Here is a 22,896-nt window from a genome sequence, read left to right on the forward strand (position 1 = left end):
CAAAGCATTAAGACACTTTTGCTAATTATCAACTTTGCTTTATTGTAATCATTATGATGAAAGTATTAACCTAACATTTCAGAGGAATGTATAGTTTAAAATCTGCCTTGGTATTTTAAAAGATTAGCATTATCCCCATTATCTAATAATCATAAAAAGATCCTATTTTTATTCTGTATTTAGTCATTTTACTGTTTGACTCTTAATTTTTTTTTTTTTCTTGGGCGAAATGACAATTGTTACATAGAAAATGTCATATTCATTTAGAGCAACCAGATGACCCGCTGTGCTTATCATCACTAGTGCAAAGTTTGAAATTGCACACAACACCATCACAGCATACTCCTTACCAAAACTAAATTGCACATAATAGAAAACAGTTTATTATTATTATCTGGAATGTCCTTGGACACAAATCAATGAAATCCTAATAAAAAAGAGTAACAGGAAAGGGGTGCTGGGATGTTGGTAATTAAGGACGTGAGCTGGGATCAGTATACGTGGTATGTGTGTCTGACCACAGATCCGCCAGGACACCCTGGATTCCAGTAAATGCTTTTTACCACGGACACCATCTTTTGCTTTGATGCTGTGACTAACGGCGTAGTCACACAACCACTTCCATCACAACTAAACGTGCAGTCATGCCTTTTTCTGGTCTGTGTGTCATTTGCCGTTAATGTCATGTTTGTTTTTGAAATCGGAAACTTGAGATGTTTATAAGAACCATGATAATTGAATGTGTTGTGAATATCCAAAACAACAATCATGCGGTTTGTGTCGCCGCTAAAACTAGAGGGTCAGTGTTTCGAACATGTTGAAGTTGAGTTATCTAGAAGGCTTGTTTGCTTGTGTTGGGAAGTCATAGATTAGAATAGATGGAATTACTGTAAACGGCACAAAACACACCATTTAGAACATTAGTTTAGTCATGTCAAATTATAATTTTACACAAAGAAAATCAATGTGGTTTACATATTTCTCTGTAAAACCAGTAAAGCCATTGCAAAGTCAATAGAAGTCACATCTCCTTTCAATGAAGGCATGTGGGGTTTTTTTTCTAATAAATATAGAAATCTTCCAGAAACTTTTGTGAAATGTTAGTAAATGGCTCCAATGAATGCTGTTAAAATACCTTTTGAAATCCATATCAAGATTTTATAACCACCACAATGTCTGTAACTCCTCACCCCACTCACAAACAGGGAATTTAAGGACATAGTAATGTTTTTTTAGTTGTTTTCAGTGTTATGTTCTCCTCGCCTTTGCACCTTGACATTGTGGTATGATGATGATGATGGTTGATGACAGAATCAGAGGAAAACAAATCACTGTTTACTGAGATTACATGGAGAAGATTTGTCTGTATGACACATTCTTTACAATGTAGCTCAGTGTGGTTTCCATGAACATGTTTTGGTTGCGAGAGATGACGCAAACTTCCTTCAGTGCGAAGCTACTTGATAAATCACCTTCATCATGAGACATCAGACACAGATGTTTTGTTCTTGTTAGTTAGCATTTTCTTGTGCATATTTTAGTAATAATGTAAATTGTCAGCAAGCACTTTTTGTCTTTTTGTTAAGCCCTATGTTTACAGGAAATATACAATTTTAATTATTAATGTCTGTCCACGTATGACAATGGATAAGTCCACTGAGGTGAGAGATTCCAGGGAGATAGAAGAGTATCAGTGATCACCGGAAACCCACATACAGTCACTGTTTGGAGAATGGACTTACAGCAGTTCAGTCAGCTAATATTCAGTGAACAGAGCAGCTTCCACTTCTTGTTTTATGTCTCTTTTTCTGGTCCAGACTGCTCTTTTTTGAGTGGAATAAAATCAAGTAGGCCCTTACATTACATATGACCTGTACATTACATGTGACCATATGATCTCTGCTGATCAAACTCTGGCCAGACATCTTACTTAAAGCAATGCCTGATTTTGCATATCAGTGGAACCATTTCTGTGTGTCTGCCTCCATTTAAAAAAACTCTTTACAATGACACTTGTGACACTTGAGACTCTGACTCATTAAATGATGCCAAACTTACTTGAGTCTCAGGCTAAATATAGATACGTTTTCAAGTGACCATGCATGGTTTGTCTTGATGAGACAAAGTTAATGCATTTTGCTTTTTAGTTTGAGAGCTCAGATAGTCTTTGTGTGCTATGGACTTTCTTAATTTATCCTTTAAAATGAATGCTGTAGAAACATGACAAGGTCATTTTAGCAGACATGCCTGGTCGGTGGGAATGAAGACAGTTGCTTTGATGATATCAAAGTTGTGAGTGTATTCTAGGTGAAGGTGCATTCTGCTTGAACCAGGGAAGACGAGACTGAGCTCAGGACCTGCGTCCAAGGACATTAAAGTAGGGAAAAGATGTCTGAAGACATCTAAGAAATTCTCAGTCTCTCAGTCTGCTTTTTTAGTCTGCTTTGAACCAAGAGAAGCAGTGATCCTGCTCACTAAGGTTATTTAAGGGCAGCTAGGGCCTTTTATAATATATGCCGGAAACACAAGCGAAAAAAATGTTGAATTTCCCAAATGACACTTTGAATTAAAGCCACTATGTGTGACTCTGACTTTGGTTAGTCCTTCTTCACATACAGACTCGAAAAGAAGAGCTTGACATATTGGGAAATACGCCAGTTCCCTTCCCTTCCCTTTCTTGCTGAGAGTTAGATGAGAAGATTGATAACACTGTCATATTTGTTTGTTAAATATGAAGCTACAGCCAGCAGAAAGTTATCTTAGCATAACATAACGGAGCGGTGGTATGAATCCTCTCATCTAACAATAAAAAAAAAAATCCAAACAAAATAAACAACTCCTGCTCCTGTTACTACTGCACTGCTACTACTCCCACTGCTACTACTAACACTAATAATACTAAGCAAAATACCACTACTACTAACAATAATAATATAAGGATAACAAAGGCAACAGGAGCAATAAAAATAATAAGGATAAATGTGCACATATCATAGATGAGCATATTTTGTACAACTTTTGACAAACTTTTTGATCTCACAATTTTAGTTTTCTTGGCTTGGCCTCATGTGGAGGAAATATCTCACTTCCAAACCAACGTTGACCTCAACCTCCTCTACCAGCTCACACACACGCACAGGCTATACCAGTGCCAGGTCTTTTCAATCAGAGTTTAATGTGCTGTGAAGGAAGTAGACCATGGTTGATATGACTGACCATCTGTAAATGGACTGAGTCAAACGTTACTGGAAGGCTTACACAGTTGGCCGTATGCTTCTCTTCTCTTCTCTTCAATAAAAAAATCTGGATGTGCTTTTTAACCATCAAATATTTGTCACTATTTCCTTGCGTATTATCCCAAAACCAGACAGAGACAGACAGACAGACAGACAGAGAGTGCTGTATGGGTCACCTGACAGGATCAAATACATCCACCACCCAGTCTTTATAAAATGAAACATATGTGGGTCATTTCCATATTGTGAAATCCTTTTGAAGATTTCTCTACAGAGACAGAATCAGATGTTTGCTCGGGGTCTCTCAGAAGACAACAGTGCTGTTTGATCTTCACAAACAGAGCCACTTTAAAGTGGAAATGTAGAGTAGTATCAGTATTGACAGGGATCACTGAGGTCCATAACAGGCTTCAAACAGACTCCCTCTCATTAAATCAGAGAATTGCATTAAAATTGGGAGTATAGGTTACAGATCACTCTTGTTTTCAGTTGTTACATTTACAAAATAACTAATCCTATGAAAAATCTTTTGAATTTTTGCACGACAAGAATTACTGAGTTACCTTTGTACAAACTTTGTAACCACACATGCTGCTGTGCCATATGGTTTTAAGTTAAAGTGACATTGCGCCTCCTGCAGCATGAGCCAGCACTCTTGGGTGTTGTGGATTCTTGACTATCCAAGGATTCGTGACCCCCAGATTTCCTCCTGACCCCACGTTTAGTTTTAGTGAAGAGCTGAAATATGTGGTTTCAATTTGCTGCCATGAAGGACAATAAATGATGAAAAAAAACAGCAGTTAGCAGGTTTTTACCTCCGACATGTGACAGTGCACAGAGCTAGAGAAGATGATGTATGTTGGATAAGTATTTATATAGAACAGCCTCTGTGGGCTGAGTGGGGGGGAGGGGGGGGGGAGGGTGGGGGGATAATGGAAATAAAGAACAGGTGTGTGTGTGTGTGGCTGCGCACAGATGCCCCTCTACAAATCACACACTTATGAGCCTTTTTAGACATTAAAGAGGAAGCAGCTGCAGGTGTTCTACTTTTTTTTCACAGATGCACAACATGAACAAATACATGCACATCACAGTATTTTTTTCGCCTTTTTCATTGTGATCTGGCAGCAGTTTGGATGAATTACTTTCAGACAGCAGTGATTTCAAACAGGCTGTATATGGATGATTGACATTTTCTCCATTACTCAGACATGATTGGACAAATGCACCATTTTCTCCTGTCGCTGCTCTTTGCATCGGATTTTGGAAATGAAACATCTCTCCCGAACTATCCATCACAAGTTGAATTTGTTTAAAGTAAAAAGCCGGCTGTGCATTTTCTGCATCATTTCACATCTACATGCAAGCTTTTAATAGTTTTGAAGATTTGAGAGTTTGAAGAGGCAACAAGAAACATATAAACTGTTGCTGATTAGTACAGCACATGTCTGACTGAGCAAATTGAATTCTAAACTGGATTTTTCCAGATGTATAACTTGTAGTGAGATCTATTCAGTGGGAAGAGCTGATCACAGCAGCTGCTGTTGAAAAGAGTCTGATACTATATGATGGTATATTGCTTTAAAATGTTCTCCTGGCATCTCATTTAAAGAATAGCCTTGTTAAAACACATGATCGTATCTCATATTACCACATACTGTATACATTTGTTGTGTCCCCTGTAAGCAGATGTTCCTCGCCTTTCTTCCAACATAAGTATGAAATAGAGACCAGAGAAGAGGGTCAAGAAGTTGAATTTGAATGACAATATTTTAGGAAAGATTTTTTTTTTTTTTTTTATTCCTATGTGGCTGAACCAGGCGCCTATGCAGGCTCAGGCCTTAAAAGACATTCACTGAAGCAGATCAGCCAGTTCTGAAGTCTTTGGATCAGTGGATGTTGGAGAGAAATCACTGTATCTGCGGTCTGTATCTGCGTCTCCCCATCACTGCTTCTTTTCTGTCTTTTCTCTCCTTGTCTGTGTTTCGTCCTCGCAACCTCCATCCTCACCCTCATCGTTCTGCCTCCTCTCTTTGTATTATATAAAATGTGAAAAAAAGGGCTCTGAATATAGAAGTAGCAGGTTTAAAGTTTGGACAAAACAGAAAAGAGAGGTGAAGAGCAGCACAGGTGGCAAACATAAGTTTCTCCACTAGGAGGAGCTTTAAGAGGCCTCTGTAAAGCTGGGTTACACTACAATCATGTCTTTGTTACACTATATAGACAGAAACATAGATTGGTCCATAAACAGCGCATATATGTAAAGCCTATTTACCCACCTATATACTTCAATACGTACATTTAAGTGTGTATTTAGCTGCATTTAATTTTCCAGTTTCTGTTGTCATTTCCATTTTAAACTGGGTAAACGTCAGCAGAAAGATTGAAGTCCCAGCCGCGTCGAACCAAAACTGTCAATTATTGATCTCATTATCGCAATCGAGACTGCTGAAACCACTACATACGTGTCTGCAACAACAGCGACCAACAACATACAGCCCTAAAGCCGCACTTCACGTAAACAACACGTTTTGTATTTACTCAGACGTCTGACAACATCAACATGTGTCCTCTGCCCCCGTGTGAACCAGCAGTTTGACGGTTCGGAGCATAGAGTCAGAGCGCATAGATCGGCCTCCAGATGTCCAAAAGATCCCACCTGAACTGTGTGAGTACAATCCAAAACCTGCAACTATACGTTCACTTATTCACGTTTTTTTTTTTTTTTTTTATTTTTAAATCTGCTCTCACTGCTCGTGTAAGAGCAGGAATCACAGAATAGCACAATAATGCTGTAATCAGGATGAATTTCATAGGGATTCCCATTTTATGAGCTCTCTGATAAAGAAACGACCACAGTAGTGCAAGTTTCACAAGAAACGTTTTTGATTGATTATACTGGTGAAAATACAGAAAAATACAAAACAAGATGTATGATTAAAAACAAAGGATCATACGGTATATCATTAATATAAATAGGCTTCATTTTCCTCTTCTAAGATAAACACTTCCCCTTAAAAATACTACTAATGTCAGAACTCACTCAACAAAATCTTTCACTTAAGTATTAGTTTTTGGTCATTTTTAATAGTAAATTACCACCAAAACACCCTTTATATTTTCATTTGTAGGGAAGTTTTATCAGGCTATGGTCACCTGACTTTATAGCTTCCTTATAGATTTCTGGGGATCATCAGGTAATGGAGTCATTTATGGAGTAACAGGTGCTGTTTATCTGCGATTCTTCATGAAAGTTTGAGTGTTCTATGGTTTCCATGTCTGTGCTCTGATGTGGCGCAGAGTGAAGCGCTGTTATTGCGGGTTTTCTCATGTTAATGCCTTCAGTTTGTAAGGCATTAACTAGCAGGGCACGGTAATCTATCCACGGGATCTCCACTGGCACCCTCGATTGCCCGTATAGGCCTCCTGTAGGGTGACAACAAGGGAGCTCATCAGTCTGAAACAAAATAAATAAAGTTGAACTTAATATGAATTAAGCTACAGGGCTACAAATGTTTCTCTATCGGGATAAAATGTTGATCAAGTTATTATCATTTTATGTGTTTATCCTTCCAGTTACTGCAGGCTTTCTCACCTTCAGTTCATTGACATGAATGATGTGAATGGAGACTTTACGCGTCGCGGGCGGGGTGATGTTTAATCAGATTACTGCTGTGTGTGTGTGTGTGTGTGTGTGTGTGTGTGTGTGTGTGTGTGTGAGAGAGAGAGAGAGAGAGAGAGAGCTAGGGGGGGAGGGAGGGGTATGCAGGCAACCTAGGGGGTAGGTATGGAGTTGCACGAGAGATGCTCACGCGCACACGTCAAAGAGAGAGAGAGAGAGAGAGAGAGAGAGAGAGATAGAGAGAGAGAGAGAGAGAGAGAGAGAGAGAGAGAGAGAGAGAGAGAGAGAGAGAGAGAGAGAGAGCAGCAAATACAAACAGTGAAAACTTGGCAGACAGAGAGCGCAGTGTGCAGAGAAGTTCAGGTTTTAAGACTTGTCCCTGAAAAGTGCAACTGGTCGGTGCAGTTTGCTCATTCACAACATCTTCACCAACCGAACAACTTTCATGAACAGTCCTCATTTTTTTTTTTTACTCTATTTTGGCTTCAGGTGTGTGAACGCAGCGTGGACCTGTTGGTTCAATTCTGAAACCTTCTAACTTTTGGAATTAACTTCTCAATAAAACCATCGCGAAGGAGGCAATGCAGAGGAGGAGGAGGAGGAGGAGGAGTGGAGAAAGAAGTTTGACCAACAGTGAGATGACGATGTGACCCCGTGTAAACTCCAGTGACCACCTCTCTCTCTCTCCCTCTCTCTCAAACACACGTGAAGCAACAGCAGCAGCAGCAGCAGCAGCAGCACTGCGTCCATGTCCCGGCGCAAGCCAGCATGACTCTGTCCGACGGTCTGTCGGATACTTGTCAGCTCATTTTACGCGACCGCATGGAGCCGGAGCTGTGGAAGTAGGACTTGATCCATGCTTTTCTGGGGTATAGTTGGCTGCAACACGCTGTGAAGCAAACACAGGCTACCGCGCACACTTTGGAGAGAGCTACGATGCGGGGCACTTTGGGCGCATTCATTCAGTCCTGTCTGATCCTGCTGGTCCGAGCAGATCAGTGGAGGATGAGGGACTCCGCCAACTGCGATCTACACAAGAAAGTAAGTCATTATGAAACGAATAATAAGGAGAAATTCTACTGGCTGTTGATATATGTTTCAAATCACACTTATATCCACTTTAATGTCTTATCTGGACACTTCAAAGCTGCAACATGAGACCTTTTGCAGTTTTTCATGTAAAGTTCACTTTTTCTCAATGTGAAGTTATACTTAAATATCTTTTAACATGTTTCCAAATTGTGTTCACCTATAATGAAGTGTGAATATGGCAAAATCAACTCTTGCCTAAAGCAGAAAACCCTATTTCCTTAGATCAATTAACTTATTTGTGCAGGACTGCATGTATCATAGGTTTTTCTTAAATGTACTATTAATCTTCCAATGAATTTTTGATTGTATTATTAATTGATTGATGATCCGGACTGGAATGTGAAAGAAATTGTGAAAAATGTCCATCACAAGTCCTCAGAGCCCAAAGTGACATTTTCCTATTGGTTGTTTTTTTTTAGACCAATAGTATAAAACCCAAACATTTTCTGTCTACACTGATATAAAATGGAAATTGAGAGTATGCACATTAGAGAAGCCGGGACCAGGGATTTTCTGTCAGAAAACGTATTGATTAACCAAAGAGTCGTTTCAGCACTATTTTGTGTATTGACTTGTATTGACTGCAACATGCAAGTCCTTGCATATACATTTACTGTACATACAGCTGCGTGCACTGGGGAAAAAACAATAATTTAACATTTATTCAGTCTTTTTCAATTCTGTTTTTTTTAAATTAATGATATTTCTTAACCTCTCTTTTATTGATTACCTTTCGATCTCTCTTCGACATCAGTCATGTCCTTTGCCCTCCTGTTTGTGCTGGATCAGGTCCGATCCAGCACAAACAGGAGGGCAGAGCGTTCTGGGCAACAATCAACAGTCTGACAATCACTGACATGTGTATTGTTTGTTTGGCACTTGGGTCCTAAGTGGCCTGTTAATAAGTCATTATCAGTCTGTTAGCAGTCTTTCTAATAAACAGCCTCTTGCAGACAAGATAAGTGTCAGACAGGCCCAGTGTTGGTTTAATGTGATGGCATGAAACAGCTTCTAATTTTTTTGTAAATTCCAGATTCTCGAATGTGTGTTTCTATGTTTTATTTCTATGTTTTATCGTTACTATTATTGTAAATTAAATATCCTTGTTTGGTTGACATTTTTCACTATTTTCTGACATCTACAAAGCCGTCAGAAGAATGATTGACAAATAATCAATACTGAAAAACTAATCTTACCGCCTTTTTTCCCCCCAGCAAACTGACTTGAATTCTTTCCTGTGGACGATCAAAAGGGACCCTCCCTCATATTTCTATGGCACAATCCACGTTCCCTACACACGTGTTTGGGACTTTATCCCTGAAAACTCCAAGCAGGCATTCCAGGAGAGCAACATCGTCTACTTTGAGCTGGACCTGACGGACCCGTACACCATCTCAGCCCTGACCAGCTGCCAGCTGCTTCCTCAGGGCGAGAACCTGCAGGATGTCCTACCCAGAGACATCTATCGGAGGCTTAAAAGACACCTCGAGTATGTGAAACTCATGATGCCCTCTTGGATGACCCCAGATCAGAGGGGAAAGGGACTCTATGCGGACTATCTCTTCAATGCCATTGCCGGGAACTGGGAGAGGAAGCGGCCCGTTTGGGTGATGTTGATGGTTAATTCGTTAACTGAGGCAGATATTAAGACCCGAGGGGTGCCGGTGCTGGACCTGTACCTGGCCCAGGAGGCGGAAAGGATGAGGAAGAGGACGGGGGCTGTTGAGAAGGTGGAGGAGCAGTGCCATCCACTGAACGGGCTCAACTTCTCCCAGGTGAGTTTGAAACCACACTGGTGGGCACCCATCGCACCCTCTCAGCAATGTTTGCAATGGTCTCACCTTTCTAAAAGCAGCAAAATCATCAGTTTGCTCAATGTAACACACTTATTGTCAGGTATAATGAACAGTGTTCCTTCGAGGGCTGACCCGAATGCTTTGTAGCTTTGTTCGATGGTATTCGAACGGCAAAATCAGTTTTCAAATATTTGTATATATACAGTATATGTACAGTTGTAGGCAGCAACACATTGGTGAGAACAGAAAAGCAGGTGTGTGCCATGGAGACCTTGCGGAAGGAGCAGCGGCTTCAGTGCAAGCTGGACTCAGACCAACAAAACCCTGATAGCATAAGAGACACCGAGGCGGCCAGCGGGGTGGAGAGGAGGAGAAGGCACCTGCACCGTGACTCGATCTCCCCCCGCTGCCTCCGTCGTCTCTCTCCCTCTCTATCTTCGCTTTCCTCACCCCTTGTTCCTATTGGACCACCTCCGCCACTTAAGATGCACTCACACAAACGCGACCATGTGAGTGTAGTATATAGTGTAAGGCTGTATTCAGCACCCATGTTAACAGGTTAGAGCAGCCACACAGCAGCTTGCGTGAGCAGTGCGGCTTGAGCTCCCCGACCCCCCACCGCCTATCCAGCATGGCTTCGAATAAATTTGAATACTTGCTGTTGAAGCCATTAAGACCAAAAAAAGGTATTCGAAACAGCCCTAGTTCCCTCTAGGGTCAAGATGAGTTTGACTTTTTAGAGGAGTTTAGGGCAACATATAAAGGCAGTGAATACTGTGAGGCTGCAGTACCCTCATATATATTTGAATGAGACAACTGTTACTGCAGCAGGGATGCCAACGCAGAGGGCTCCAACAAAAAAAAAGCAGCGTAAAACAATTGAACCTGTCTCAACTTTTGGCACAGCGTAATAGGATGTCATCTGGCAAGACACTGTGTTGACCTATTAAATACGTGTTGCGCACATTCCTGGTATGCATTACCTTGTAACATGAATGACGTAATTTGACAGTTACATTAGATAAAATAATTGCAGCTGTGATAACTTTCCTTTCTCCTCAAAATACCTCAAAACTTCTGTGTAGTGTTTTAATGTCTGATAAGCGTTCATACTCACTAGACTTCCTGTGTAACACGCCCTCACCAACACAGCCCCTTCCATTGCTTCAATGCAGGCTTTTTCCAGTCTGAACTGCCACAAACACCACAGACAATGTCAAGATTCAAATCATTGCAGGTTAACTCGCAGCTTCGCATCAGAATATACTTCTGTTCTATTTCATATTGTTGATGCACATCAATGGCTCAGAAGCAATTTTATTGCATATCCAGTGTGTACTATTTGTATCAAATGTGTTGTGTAGCATACACAACGCAGCTGATGTATTTTCCCCCTTAGATATTTTAGTCTTTTTAGGTTTGTGTCAATACATTTGATGTGCTGTGCTGAAAAGCCCTGACATCTCATACCTCACATTGCACTTCAGCTCAAAAGAGAGATGGGTAACATAAATGACAAAGACCAGATGTTTAGATTCAGATTTATCAACCTTTTTTCAGAGGCCTCTAATTTTCTCTTTTCCTCTTTTTCTCATAACTTAGTTGAGTGGAGGAAGGTGTGGTGTTAATCAGCTGTGCAAACATTCAGCCGTGCTCCACCACGTCCTTTGTTATTAAAGAAAAATGGATCCTAATGACTCAAGTCTGAAATTACCAGAAAAAGGAACCTTGTTCCCCAAACCAGCACACACACACTTAAGTTTCCTTGTCTGTCTGTCTTTCTGTCTGTGCCCCTTGGTGACCTTTTCAGCATTATAAACATCTCTCAAAGGCAGCAGTCACTATGAAATCATGTTACGTATTATTGAGGAATTCCTGCTAATGCTGGTCGGGAGCTAAGGGGATTACACTTGACCATTTACTCTAACACCCAGAAGCTTAAAGTGTTGTTATTTTAAAGCGGGCCTTCAGACTATAATTCTTTGCCCAAACCACCCAGCAGCACTTTTATCAGCATTCTTCCTCCTAGGTTGTAGATATGAGATGTCAACAATCATGGTTTTTGTAACTTTTTTGCATAGTTAATCAAATAGAAATGAATTTCCCATGGAAATGTTTATTTCTTTGTAAACACATGGAGTATAAGTAAGACTTCAAAATCACTTAGAGTGAAGATTGTTCTTCTGACTGAGATGAGATGATGAAATTTAGCTTGTGTTACAAACACATCTAGTGAAGATGCATTTTCACAAGATAAGCAGTGAAGTCATTATTTCACATATCCTCTTGCACTTTTCTCATTTGTTGCAACTATTCCTTGTGTTATTTGAAATCAGTTTGAGTGTTTTGGATGAAACTGTTGTCACCAGAAAAAAATGACAGCATCAGCTATTTGTTGACCTTTTTCTGACAAGTGTCCTCTTGTGGATGTGCACGAAATGTCTGTTCACTCACAGAGGAAAAGGCAGATGTAGCGTGCTGTTGTTATACTGCACCAAAACCTCAGTTTCCTTTTAAAGCTGGATTTGTACCCAATGCAAGGGGTTAACGGGAGTCCGGACGTAGATACTTACAGTGTTGGTTTTGATTTTTAGTTCAGAGTCCATTGATTGCACCTCCAGCTGTATTGTACACGATTGGGCCATATTGTGGTTTAATTATATTCCTCTCAGTAATTGTTTCACTTCACTTTGTGATATAGAGTAACAATGGGCTACACATGTACTTAAATAACTGCTGGTAACTTGTATTTCACAATTAGACTACTTCTTTTTATTCACCGTGATACAGAGCCTTAGTCTTTCTTCCACTTCTTCAACTATGTCTTCACTATCAACAATCTCCACTGGTGTCAGAAACCTGTAAAAGAAGACACAAGCTATAATAATCATGAATGTCATCTTTCTCAAATGTTTTTTTATACAAACAAGTTATTTATTTTCTCATTAAGGCATGACGGTGTCTTGTTATGGATATAACAGAAAGAAACTGGGTGGCTGAAATTGGGGACTATAAACAGGACTATAAAGAGAGAAAACCTCCATCATCGCAGTTCATTGAATTAAGTCCACAAAGCCTTCAGAAGGCCCAACAATGAATTCTGGTGTCCCAGAAACAACCCCTACCCTGACACAGCACCAACACAGCACACAGTTTGGCACTCCATAATTTCCACACTCAGTTTCAATCTAATCAACAGCAGTTTGATGGACGCCTCAGCCCTGCTGGCAGCCCGCTTAATATTTCAGTAAACATTTTTTCTTTGCAGTTTTGCCGTGTAGTTGAAAAGGGCAATTCCATTTAAAGCCTTTTAGCTCAACTCAACTGTAAGATGTCCAGATAGGGTGTGATGAGTGAGATACACTCCTGGTGAAACAATACTTGACTGAAAGCACTGTTTTATCAGGCTACAACTAGAGAGCCATATTTACAGCCTGTAATAGTCTCTGTAATGTTTTCACTGGCCATTTACATCTAGCGTGAAACAGACCCCAAAGGAAACGACAGGCGAATGGAAAATAAAATGTGTATCGAGTAGAATTTGAAAGTGATCGCTAGTTAAATGTCATGCCTTTGTGGAAGGATTACACGGAAAGACATCCTACCTGCTCACCTACTTTCAATAGTTCAGATGTTGATGCACGGTTAAAATACAAATAGATTTTTAGCAGATGAAGTAATGTTAGGTTTTTAGCCAGAGTTCTGCTTCAGTGAAATTTCATCACCAACCCTTTTGTACAGCTGACTGATTGGATGCACCACTGCTCTTCGTTTCTGATTTTCACACTTGAAAATCACGGTGGCTGGGAATTGTACTGAAATCTTTAGTTCCAGTACTGTTGGGCTTCACTGATTTTCAGTGGAATCAAATGTAATTATGCTCAAAAACTGAGCTCCTGAATTGTCGGCAGGTTTCGAGAATTTGTTATCAGTGGTGTTGTGTCTAAGATGTTAGATTGTTAGAAATCGGTTACCAGAAGTGGTAAGCCACATTGCGACACGCTGCCCTTATCAATTGCTGCAAAGCAAATGTGACTGATCAGTCAATCACCTGCTGAACTGAATCAGACAGACCCTGGTTATCAATGTAGTTACTACATGACAGTTTAAACGACTCACTCATTAAATAAGTGGCCTTTGCTCTTCTGTTAAAAGCAGAGGTGCTGCTTATTGCAAGCTAAAATCCTGCTGGAAAACCTGCTGGTGTCTGTTAGAGTCTTTCTCTCTTCGTCTAGTCTTAGAGAGTAAATTAGCTTATTACATTTAAAAAGTTAGGAGCTTTTTTAAAATCTCATCATACATGTGATGTGTCTATTTTCGAGTCTGTCTGCCAATATAAATTAAGCCCATTGAGCTCATTATTTTTAAACCACAATGAATTATACGTTCTTTACTCAGATCTCTAATCTGGCTAAGCATGACTGCTCTTATTCTTGCACGGTGCCCCTCGTCTTTTGAAGAGCGGGCTCAGCCTAGCCCATTACACTAAGTGAGCTTGTTGAGGACAACAATAGCCGTATGAAGGCCGGCTTTCTCTGTCACTGTTGTTGGAAATCCACGGGACATTCCACACCTCAGTGGAGCAGACCTGCTAATGAAAGTGTTGTTTCTTTCCTCCCATCACTGGGAGTAATGGTGCATGGAGAGGTGATGAATGCAGGTCTCAGTCTACGTCTATGAGAACAGCGAAGGAATGTTTGAAACCCATTTGGTTCATTCATGACCAGGAGGGACTGGAACACGCAGAGTTGAGATGCAGACTGAGATCAGTGGAAGAGCCATTAAGGAGGGAAGGCGTGACTCGGTCTCCATTAAAGTTATCATGACGTTACCTCTGTCTGACAACCTTCTCACTTCAGCTCCGGTGCTTTCTTTTCACTTGAACTGATGAGCTACATCTCTGGATCTGCTCGGTTTCATGAGGCAAGGTCTGATGAAATCCAAACAAAACCAACTTTTATAAGCTGAGAGTAATGCAAGAAGTTGAGAGTCTGAGGTTTCATTCACACCTGCGGCGCACACATTTAATGGAGCTATTGAGTTCTCGTTACATTTTCAATTCACATTGCTTCTCATCTGAGAGTTATTTAACTAACCAAAACCAAACATAACTTCTGCCCAATGTGAAACTAATCGTAAACTGTTCTACAGCTGCAGCTAAAGATTAATTTCACTGTTGATTAATCTGCCAATAATTTTCTTGATTAATGGATTAATCATTATGTCTGTAAAATGTTAGAAAAATGTCCATTATAATTTCCCAGAGTGAGAAGTGACCTCTGTCATGTCTTGTTTTGTCTGATGAACAGTCCACAACCCAAAGATATTCAATTTACTGTCATATATGACAAAGAAAAGGATTAAATCATCACATTTGAGGAGGTGGAACCAGCAAATATTTGAGATTATTGCTTAAAAATGACCAAAACTTTATTTTATTTAGTTATTTTATTTGTAAGGGACCATGTACAGTATTAAACATAAATTTTTATTTGATGTACTGGACCAGAGTTAGCTTATAGCTAATATTCATCTGCAGGCACAATTACAAGTCACAATTAAAACATATGCACAATAACAGTTCAAAACAAAAAACAAACATGGATTATTTAATGATGAAATAGTTGGCGATTAATTTTCTCTCAATAGACTAATCAAAGTTGCAGCTCTAAACTGTTCTTACTAGCGTTGGCGCTTTTAACACACATATCTTTCTATCTGACTGTAATTTAGACATTTTTAGAAAAATGCGCATATCAGGCTCAAATCTTACTTTTACATCTGATATTGCCTGTGTCTTGCTTACATCACCTTACATAACACATTTCAGGGTTTGGGATTACAAGGGTTAGTCACGGTTTTTCCAACATTGTCTTGACCCCTGGGTCAAGAAATATTTTCTGCACGCAGGGAGCGAAGTCTGTTCTCAATTACGTCAAAAAAAGCAAAGCTCTCTTGGTTATTGGGTATGTACTTCAACACTGAAGTTTGTCCTTGAATCAGCAGATTTGTGGGAAAATGTCTTGCACCATCAGTCAGACCTTAGAGGTCACAAACGAACAGAAGGCTCACTCTGTACAGAAATCCATCAGACAGGACAGACGCTGTCACAAAGTGTAAGCATCTCAAAACTCCCACACGCTGTGTTGTCCCAAATGTAAAGACTGTGAAGTGTGTTGGTTATGTAAATTCTATGAAAAGTGCAGCTCGACTTTGCGGACAGTACAATGACTGTCCTTATTTCGCAGCACCCGGCATGGGCAGCGCTTTGGGCAAGCTGCCACTGATTTCCGCAGTTTGCCCTCAGAGGAAAATCTGTCTCTGTAATGAGATTAGATGGCAAAATGAGAACGATGATGATAGTGATGAAAAAGATGTGTGTGTGTGTGTGTGCATGTGCTTTCTTCTTAGGTTGATTAGGATAATTTTAAAAAAAAACCCTGAATGGGGAAGTAGTAGTTTGGTTAGTGTGTGTGTGTGTGTGTTTGTGTGTGTGTGGGAGAGAGAGATCATATGCTGGCATGATGACAGTATTACACAGCAATACACCGGCAGCAAATCTGATTAAATCTCATTTGTCTCACTGGAAAGAACCACAAACTATCCGTTCCATTGATTCTGTGATCATCAGAGCAGAATGGCCCGCAGTGATGAAATGTACACTCATATAGGTACACACAGCCAAAAAACTGACAAGAGCGGCAATAAATCTTAACCTGCCTTTAAATTTATTAAGCTCATTTAGGTATTTTTAAGTGGAACTTTAATGCTCTGCCAGATAATTGTGTCGGCATAAATAATATTAATTTGCTATTTAGACAAATGATGAATCATGTGGACATTTTCAAATAACCGATGAAACAGTTATTCAAAGTACATGTCATCATATGAGATATTAACAGGAAACATGTGGTGTAATTCGTTCAAAGCAAGAAAAATTAGATGTTTTTGCAGTAAGATAGATCAAAATATCTTGACATACACTTCTTCTTCTTCTTCTTGTAAGATAAACACACCTGCTAAGCTGCTGACTTTTTGTGCAGATGCATATTTATTCTCACTGAAGTGATTTGTATTATTGCGTTTCTGGCCAGCTGACATGCAGTTGCACTATTTACTAGTTTATAACGATCCATAACTTAAAAGGCATGTTTGTTTCATATGTGGTTTGATTTTTTTTTTTCATCCTCAAATCATTTGCAATTCATATTTTTACTTCACTCTACTTTGATCAAAGGAAGTAAACTTTCCATGTCTAATTACAACGTGCTGTGTATTTTTCCAGTGTGTATTTGTTCATATAATTGCTCATATCTGTTTATTATTGTTTATGTCTGGGTGTGCATGAATGTTTGTGTGCACATGTTTGCGAGAGTTCATGTTTGTGTATGAATGAGCGTTTGAATATGTGTATGTATATTTTTATGTGTGTATATAGTTTTACGGTTAAATTTCCAACATGTCTTCACAGCTTCCTTTTAGTCCCTCTGGTTTCATTTCACACTGAGGTGCTTGATTTCCTCTTCACTGTTGACCAAACAGTCGCATATTAGATGTCTGGCATTTCCTCAGACATTATCTGTCCATCTGTCTGGATACATGACACCGGAGACAGAGATGCAGAGCTCCTCTCACTTTCAAACCCCCTTTTTCCAAAAGCGTCATAGATAGAAATTCAAGCGTAAAGTCTGTCAACAAGTCATCATGAAGAAAAGCTACTGAACTAAGAAGCCCTGGAGTTCATCAGTCTGATTTGTTTGCTGCACTGAACACTGATAAATATAAACACAGATGTTAGACAAACAGATTTTATTCAAACTGCGTAATCACTGTATTTTTATGCTCATACTGAACCAAAAAACAACTCAGCCTGAGAGGCAGGAGACAGGAAGGAATTCAGTTCGACAAGCAGAGAACATTGATACTATCATGTCTTGTTTCGGTTATTAGTTTTTGCATCTGGCCACACTTGTGGCTGATCTGTAAGTGCTGTGTGACTTGTTTTAGGTGTGTAAAAACAGAGAAGGCGTTTGTAGGCATTTCAGTGTGTTCTCTGACATTCAGAAAAATGCATTCACAGTTTAAGGTTTCTGAATTAATCCAAAACCAAACAAGGACACAGAAATGAGAGAAACTATTTTAAGTGTGTTCAGTGTTTTTTTTTTTTTTAAATTCCTTAAACACTTGCCTTTTTGTGTTAAACTTTACTTACTACAGAGAGTGTTTTGCCTTTATAAAACACTACAAAGTTCCATCGAAAATGTCTACATAGAACTACTAAACACTTTTTGTGAGCAAATCCCCCTCTTTTGCTTTCACATCAAGGTAGAATAATTTTACAAATTTGATTTTCCATTCCTGCGTAAGCCCTTCCATTTGCATCGTTTTGTATTTCAGGTATATTTGATTGAAAGCTGATCAGATATCAGCTGGGTGGTGCCAATTCTGTGCCAAGAAAAAGATCCTAGATCCTTGAAAGAATATACAGTAATAGACTCCAGTAGAGAAGAGTCTGACTCCTGGAGACTGCTGCAGGCTCTTCCTGGTTGTGTAACGCCGGCTTCTGCAGCTCAAATAAGGATTTAATAGCTTGTTTCTCTGACTTAACACCGGGTCATGAAAGCTTGTGCTGGCTGAGGAGCCTCATATTACCATCATCGCTGTGCACCTTACAAATGTTTGATACTTCAAAATAAAATGCAGTATTTACTTTGAAAGCTTTAAAACTTACGGTCAGATCCTGATGAGATACACATTGGTCTGCTTTGTTGCCTATATACTTGATGAATAAATTCACAATAGTATTTCACCTGAAGACGGAGTGCCTTAGATTTTCTTCCATGGTTGTCTGCACTACTTAAGGACAACAATCAAGCAAGACTTCCTGGATCTTGTTTTTTTTTTTTTTTTGCTTTTATGTTTATTACTATAAATGCCCAGTGTGTTAAAACAAATTAGTTCTGATTACACAAAATACAAGTCACAGGAATGCTTCAGTTGGCAAAATGGTCCTAGTTAACACTACACTTGAACACAGTAAAATACAATTAATCAACAACTCCATCTCCATCAAGGATTAATGCATAATAACCCAAATGAGACAAGTAAAAAGCTTTCTGAATGTAATTACAGATAAGGTAACAGATATCTCTGCCACTGCTTATTTTAGCAGGCGATTTTCCATCCACTGTTCCAACATCTGATTGTGAAAAGGACAAACAGCTCATGGAGAAACGCTGAAACACATTTGTGATTCTGCTATCTTGCAGTGTGCCGCCACCTTAATTTAAGTAAGAAAAGCTCAGCATCTACAGATGTACTTAACACTCACTAACAGGGACCTTCCCATATTTAAAGCTAATGTAAGTTATACGTAACAGCCATTAGAGTCATTACAATGCTAATTTCAATTTGTTTGGCGCCTATAATTCCCTCTATTGTTGTGTAAGTTAAGATTTTTGCAGGCTGAATGTGGCCGAGACTGCAGGGTCATTGTTATTACAAAGCTACGACCAATCGGCTCCGAATTAGCATGTGACTGATAAAAATGAAGGAATGTCATACATGCTCTGTTTGGCTGATTATATTTATTCCAGCGTATTGAAAAAAAAATACTACTTGAATTTGCAGACGTAAGCTACAATATACAGTAGTAAAAAAACAAGAGTAGTTCATTATGAGGTCAAGCTACTGTTTCTATTTCAGGTTGGCAGATGTCTCCTGTTACATTAAAACACTGCAGATTTCAGTTAAACCTCCATTCAAACACCTTGAGTAAGCTTAACATTGTTTTAACATGTCTTAACCCAGAAGGCTCGCTTCAAAATGACATGATATGAAAGTGAGACTACGCTACTACAATCACATGACATATTTACTATTGAGGGGACCCCTGTGAGCAGGGGAAGCTGCATTAAATCTGTTATTGCGACCTGACTGCTCAACACATTACCACAAAGTTTCCGCACCAGCAATTTATTGTGATAATGTTCAAAAGGGAACTCTGTGGATACATGCTAGCAAAACAGGGTAGTAAGTCGACATAATAGCAAGCAAGAAGAGACTGATGATCCTCTTAACATGTGGATACATATCAGCAGTGAACAGCTTTATTCCATCGTTCACAGTCTGATGTTAAATCAATCAGATGACTGTGACCTCATTGTCTGAGGCACAGTGACCCCTGAGCAGGCATGCAGTAGAGGGTAAAATCACTCTAACATACTTGTCTCTGCATATCATCAACTTCTAATTCCTAAAATAGAAAATTACACACCTGGAGCAAAGCAGACAAAGCAGTTATAAGATTCACTTGTATATTCTAAATAGTATCAAACTAAAGGCAAGTTGGCTTTACTTATGTAGCACCTTTTAAAACTTTAAATGAGGCAAAGAAATGCGTTACAATGACATTCAAAGACAATAAGCAATGAACACCAAATTATCAATTAAATAGAATTTAAAAAATACATAAAATACAAATATACAAAAATGAAGTAAAAATTGAAAGTGAAAGAATCCTACAGTTTTAAACAGAAAGCTCAAAATGCCAAAAAAAATGGCAGATTAAGATGCTTTTTATGATCGAGGTTTCGTTTTCAAATGAACATTAGCCTCTCACAGTTTGACATGAAGTCTTATAAATTGCTCTTGGTATGCTTAGACTCTCTCTATACTGGCCAGGTTTGTTGCTGGTCTGGATGAAATCCAGCTTCTCCAGCACTTGTAGAAATGAGCCAAACCTGGCTGGACTTCAGCCGAGCAATACAAGGCCAAAGCTGTCCACAGGCTCCAGCACAGAGGATTAATAGTTCTGCTACCTAGTGTCACCTGGAACTTGTGGAAAGGTTTTGTGCAGCTTTGTAGTTTGGAAATTAATTTCTATTTGTGATTGCAAAAAGGAGAGATTATACAGTGTCTTTTCTCCTATTTTCTTTGGGGTAACCTTGCTTTTGCATAGAAATGTTGATTTAAAGTGTGCAGAATATAACCTGAAAGACTTTCTGGATTTAGTTTTAATTTAATTAAATTAATTACATTTGAATAAGTCAGAAGGACCAGTTTTTGAGCTAACCTGACTGTAAATCCACTTGTGTCTTTCTGGCTGCACTCCACATTTTTAGTGGCTTTAGTGGAATGTTACAGGTGAGCACCACACAGGAGGGTTGTGTGAGACTTTGCTGTTCTCCACAGATGTTTTGACCAGACTGACACTCAGACGGCCAAATATCTTGACGGTGTTACATATCTTCACATGTACTAGGAATATAATGAATAGTTGACTTAAACATCAACAGGAATTTCTTCCAGCTGGGTGATGTTTTTCAACCAACACTGCAAAGTTGCCCTCTAACATTCATGTCATTGCTTGTCTGTAACCTGTCAAGTTAGTGTTTACTGTCTTAATGACAACAGGTTGGTTGTCACACTGTATAGCAGCCTTTAGAAATTGGATAAAAAGTCAAATTTAATGTACTGCAGAGGCAGATGGAGATCATTTTGAGACATTGTAATGCCAACACTTAAAGGTACCTTTTCCAGTTTTCTTTTAAACAAAAAAGTTTACATTCAGTGTTTCTCACTAAAACTCATTGTGTGTATCCTTGAGATCTAACAAACATGGCGGATACATTTCATTTGACATAAAACATGTAAAGCCACTTTTTTGAATATTTTAACTCGTGTGATGTGTGATGCAGTTTGCTAGCTTGCAGTCCACCCTTGTTTGCACATTGTTACGCTTCTTTGTGCATTAAGAACTGCAGGATGGGAAGTTTAGGGGTTTTTTTGGTACCGTAACTGCCTGTCTGGTATTGTAGTTGTCTGTTTGTTTGTCTGATGATTGCTGTATGGCACATGATGAATTTCTGAAAGAACTAATAAGTACCTAATATAAATGATATTAATATACTAGTGGTCAAAAATTCCACATAATACCTTTACCTAAATGAACAACATGTCTTTCGACCATGTCTGAAGGCAAAAGTGTTTATAGCGCATCTGAATGGTCACACTAGAAAGCTTGCTGTCATTGAGGGGCGAGACGCTACAATTATTCAAAAGGGGATAACGTTGCACGCTTTCAGACAATCTGTCTTCGAAGGCATGTTTTGTTACGTTAAGTGTTGGATTGTCGGTTTTGGAAAGTTTCAAAAAATATTGCAACCCCCCCAATTCAGACTAAGAACTTTTCTCAAAGGGTCTTGTGAGGTGTCTTGTACGCAGAATTGGTTGTCTACCACTAAGATATATAATGATAATTTTTACTGAATTGGACATTTTCAGGCTGATGTTGTGTTGTCTCTTCCTATCATAAATGAAATAATCGATCCGTATTTATTTCTTAATGGACTAACAAATCACTGACATCAGCTGTTGCCTCCTTTTCTTCCCCAAAAGGAAAGTAGAGCTGAGTGAAAATGAAAATTGATCTTTTCTTGTACTTTAGTGAATGAGAACAGAGATACTTCCTATTGAGAGTAAACCGGTTTTTGCCATCTTTTATAACAGCATTAAATTGGTGGTTTTAGTGTTGCATGGTCTACACACTGTTTCCCTCCAGCGTGTGAGAAAACGGTGTTGCAGTTAGCCAGCCTTAACAGCCTGAACTAGCTTCTAGATAAGATCTTTTCACTGGAACACATTTCATTTTGATTAATAGTTGTTGCGTCTTGGATGACTGACAGATATTGGTCTCAACACAATTGGAAATGTGATGGTCCGCTGCTCTGACTTGTTTTGCATCCGTAAAGGAGAGAGACAAAGAGATGTTGCATAAAGCTGCGGTGTGCGGTTGTGTGTTCGTGTAGTTCTGTCTGCATGTCTGTCTATATCTGGAACTATACCTGCAAGTTCCCTATGAAGCAAATAATGTTTCTGACATGTATGGGAGACATTTTTATTTCTCTGCAGTCAAATGATCATGACTTTGGGCATATTTGTTGCAATATGTCACATTAGTATAATCCTTGTGGTACTTGAATCAGTATCAACAGTGATAAAAGTGATAATAGGGCGTCATTGCTGCATGGCCTGCATATATCTGTCTCTCGCATTCAAGCTGAAGCACACACACACACACATAGATAATCACAGAGGTGTATGTAAGCTATTATATGCATACGTGCTTTTAAGCATTTGTGCATACGTC

The 22,896-nt window shown here is 39.2% G+C and overlaps 1 protein-coding gene across 1 annotated transcript in view; it reads left to right on the forward strand.

The window, feature by feature from the left end:
• The first annotated feature begins 7,211 nt into the window (after nt 1-7,211).
• trabd2a (TraB domain containing 2A) overlaps nt 7,212-22,896 on the forward strand; it is a 66,680-nt gene continuing 50,995 nt past the window's right edge. The window contains exons 1-2 of the mRNA XM_044333920.1: nt 7,212-7,899; nt 9,165-9,725. Coding sequence (XP_044189855.1) covers nt 7,795-7,899; nt 9,165-9,725 — 666 coding nt within the window. The 5' untranslated portion in view covers nt 7,212-7,794. The remainder of the gene's footprint in view (nt 7,900-9,164; nt 9,726-22,896) is intronic.

Source organism: Thunnus albacares, chromosome 18 (assembly GCF_914725855.1).
Source record: "Thunnus albacares chromosome 18, fThuAlb1.1, whole genome shotgun sequence".
NCBI lineage: Eukaryota > Metazoa > Chordata > Actinopteri > Scombriformes > Scombridae > Thunnus > Thunnus albacares.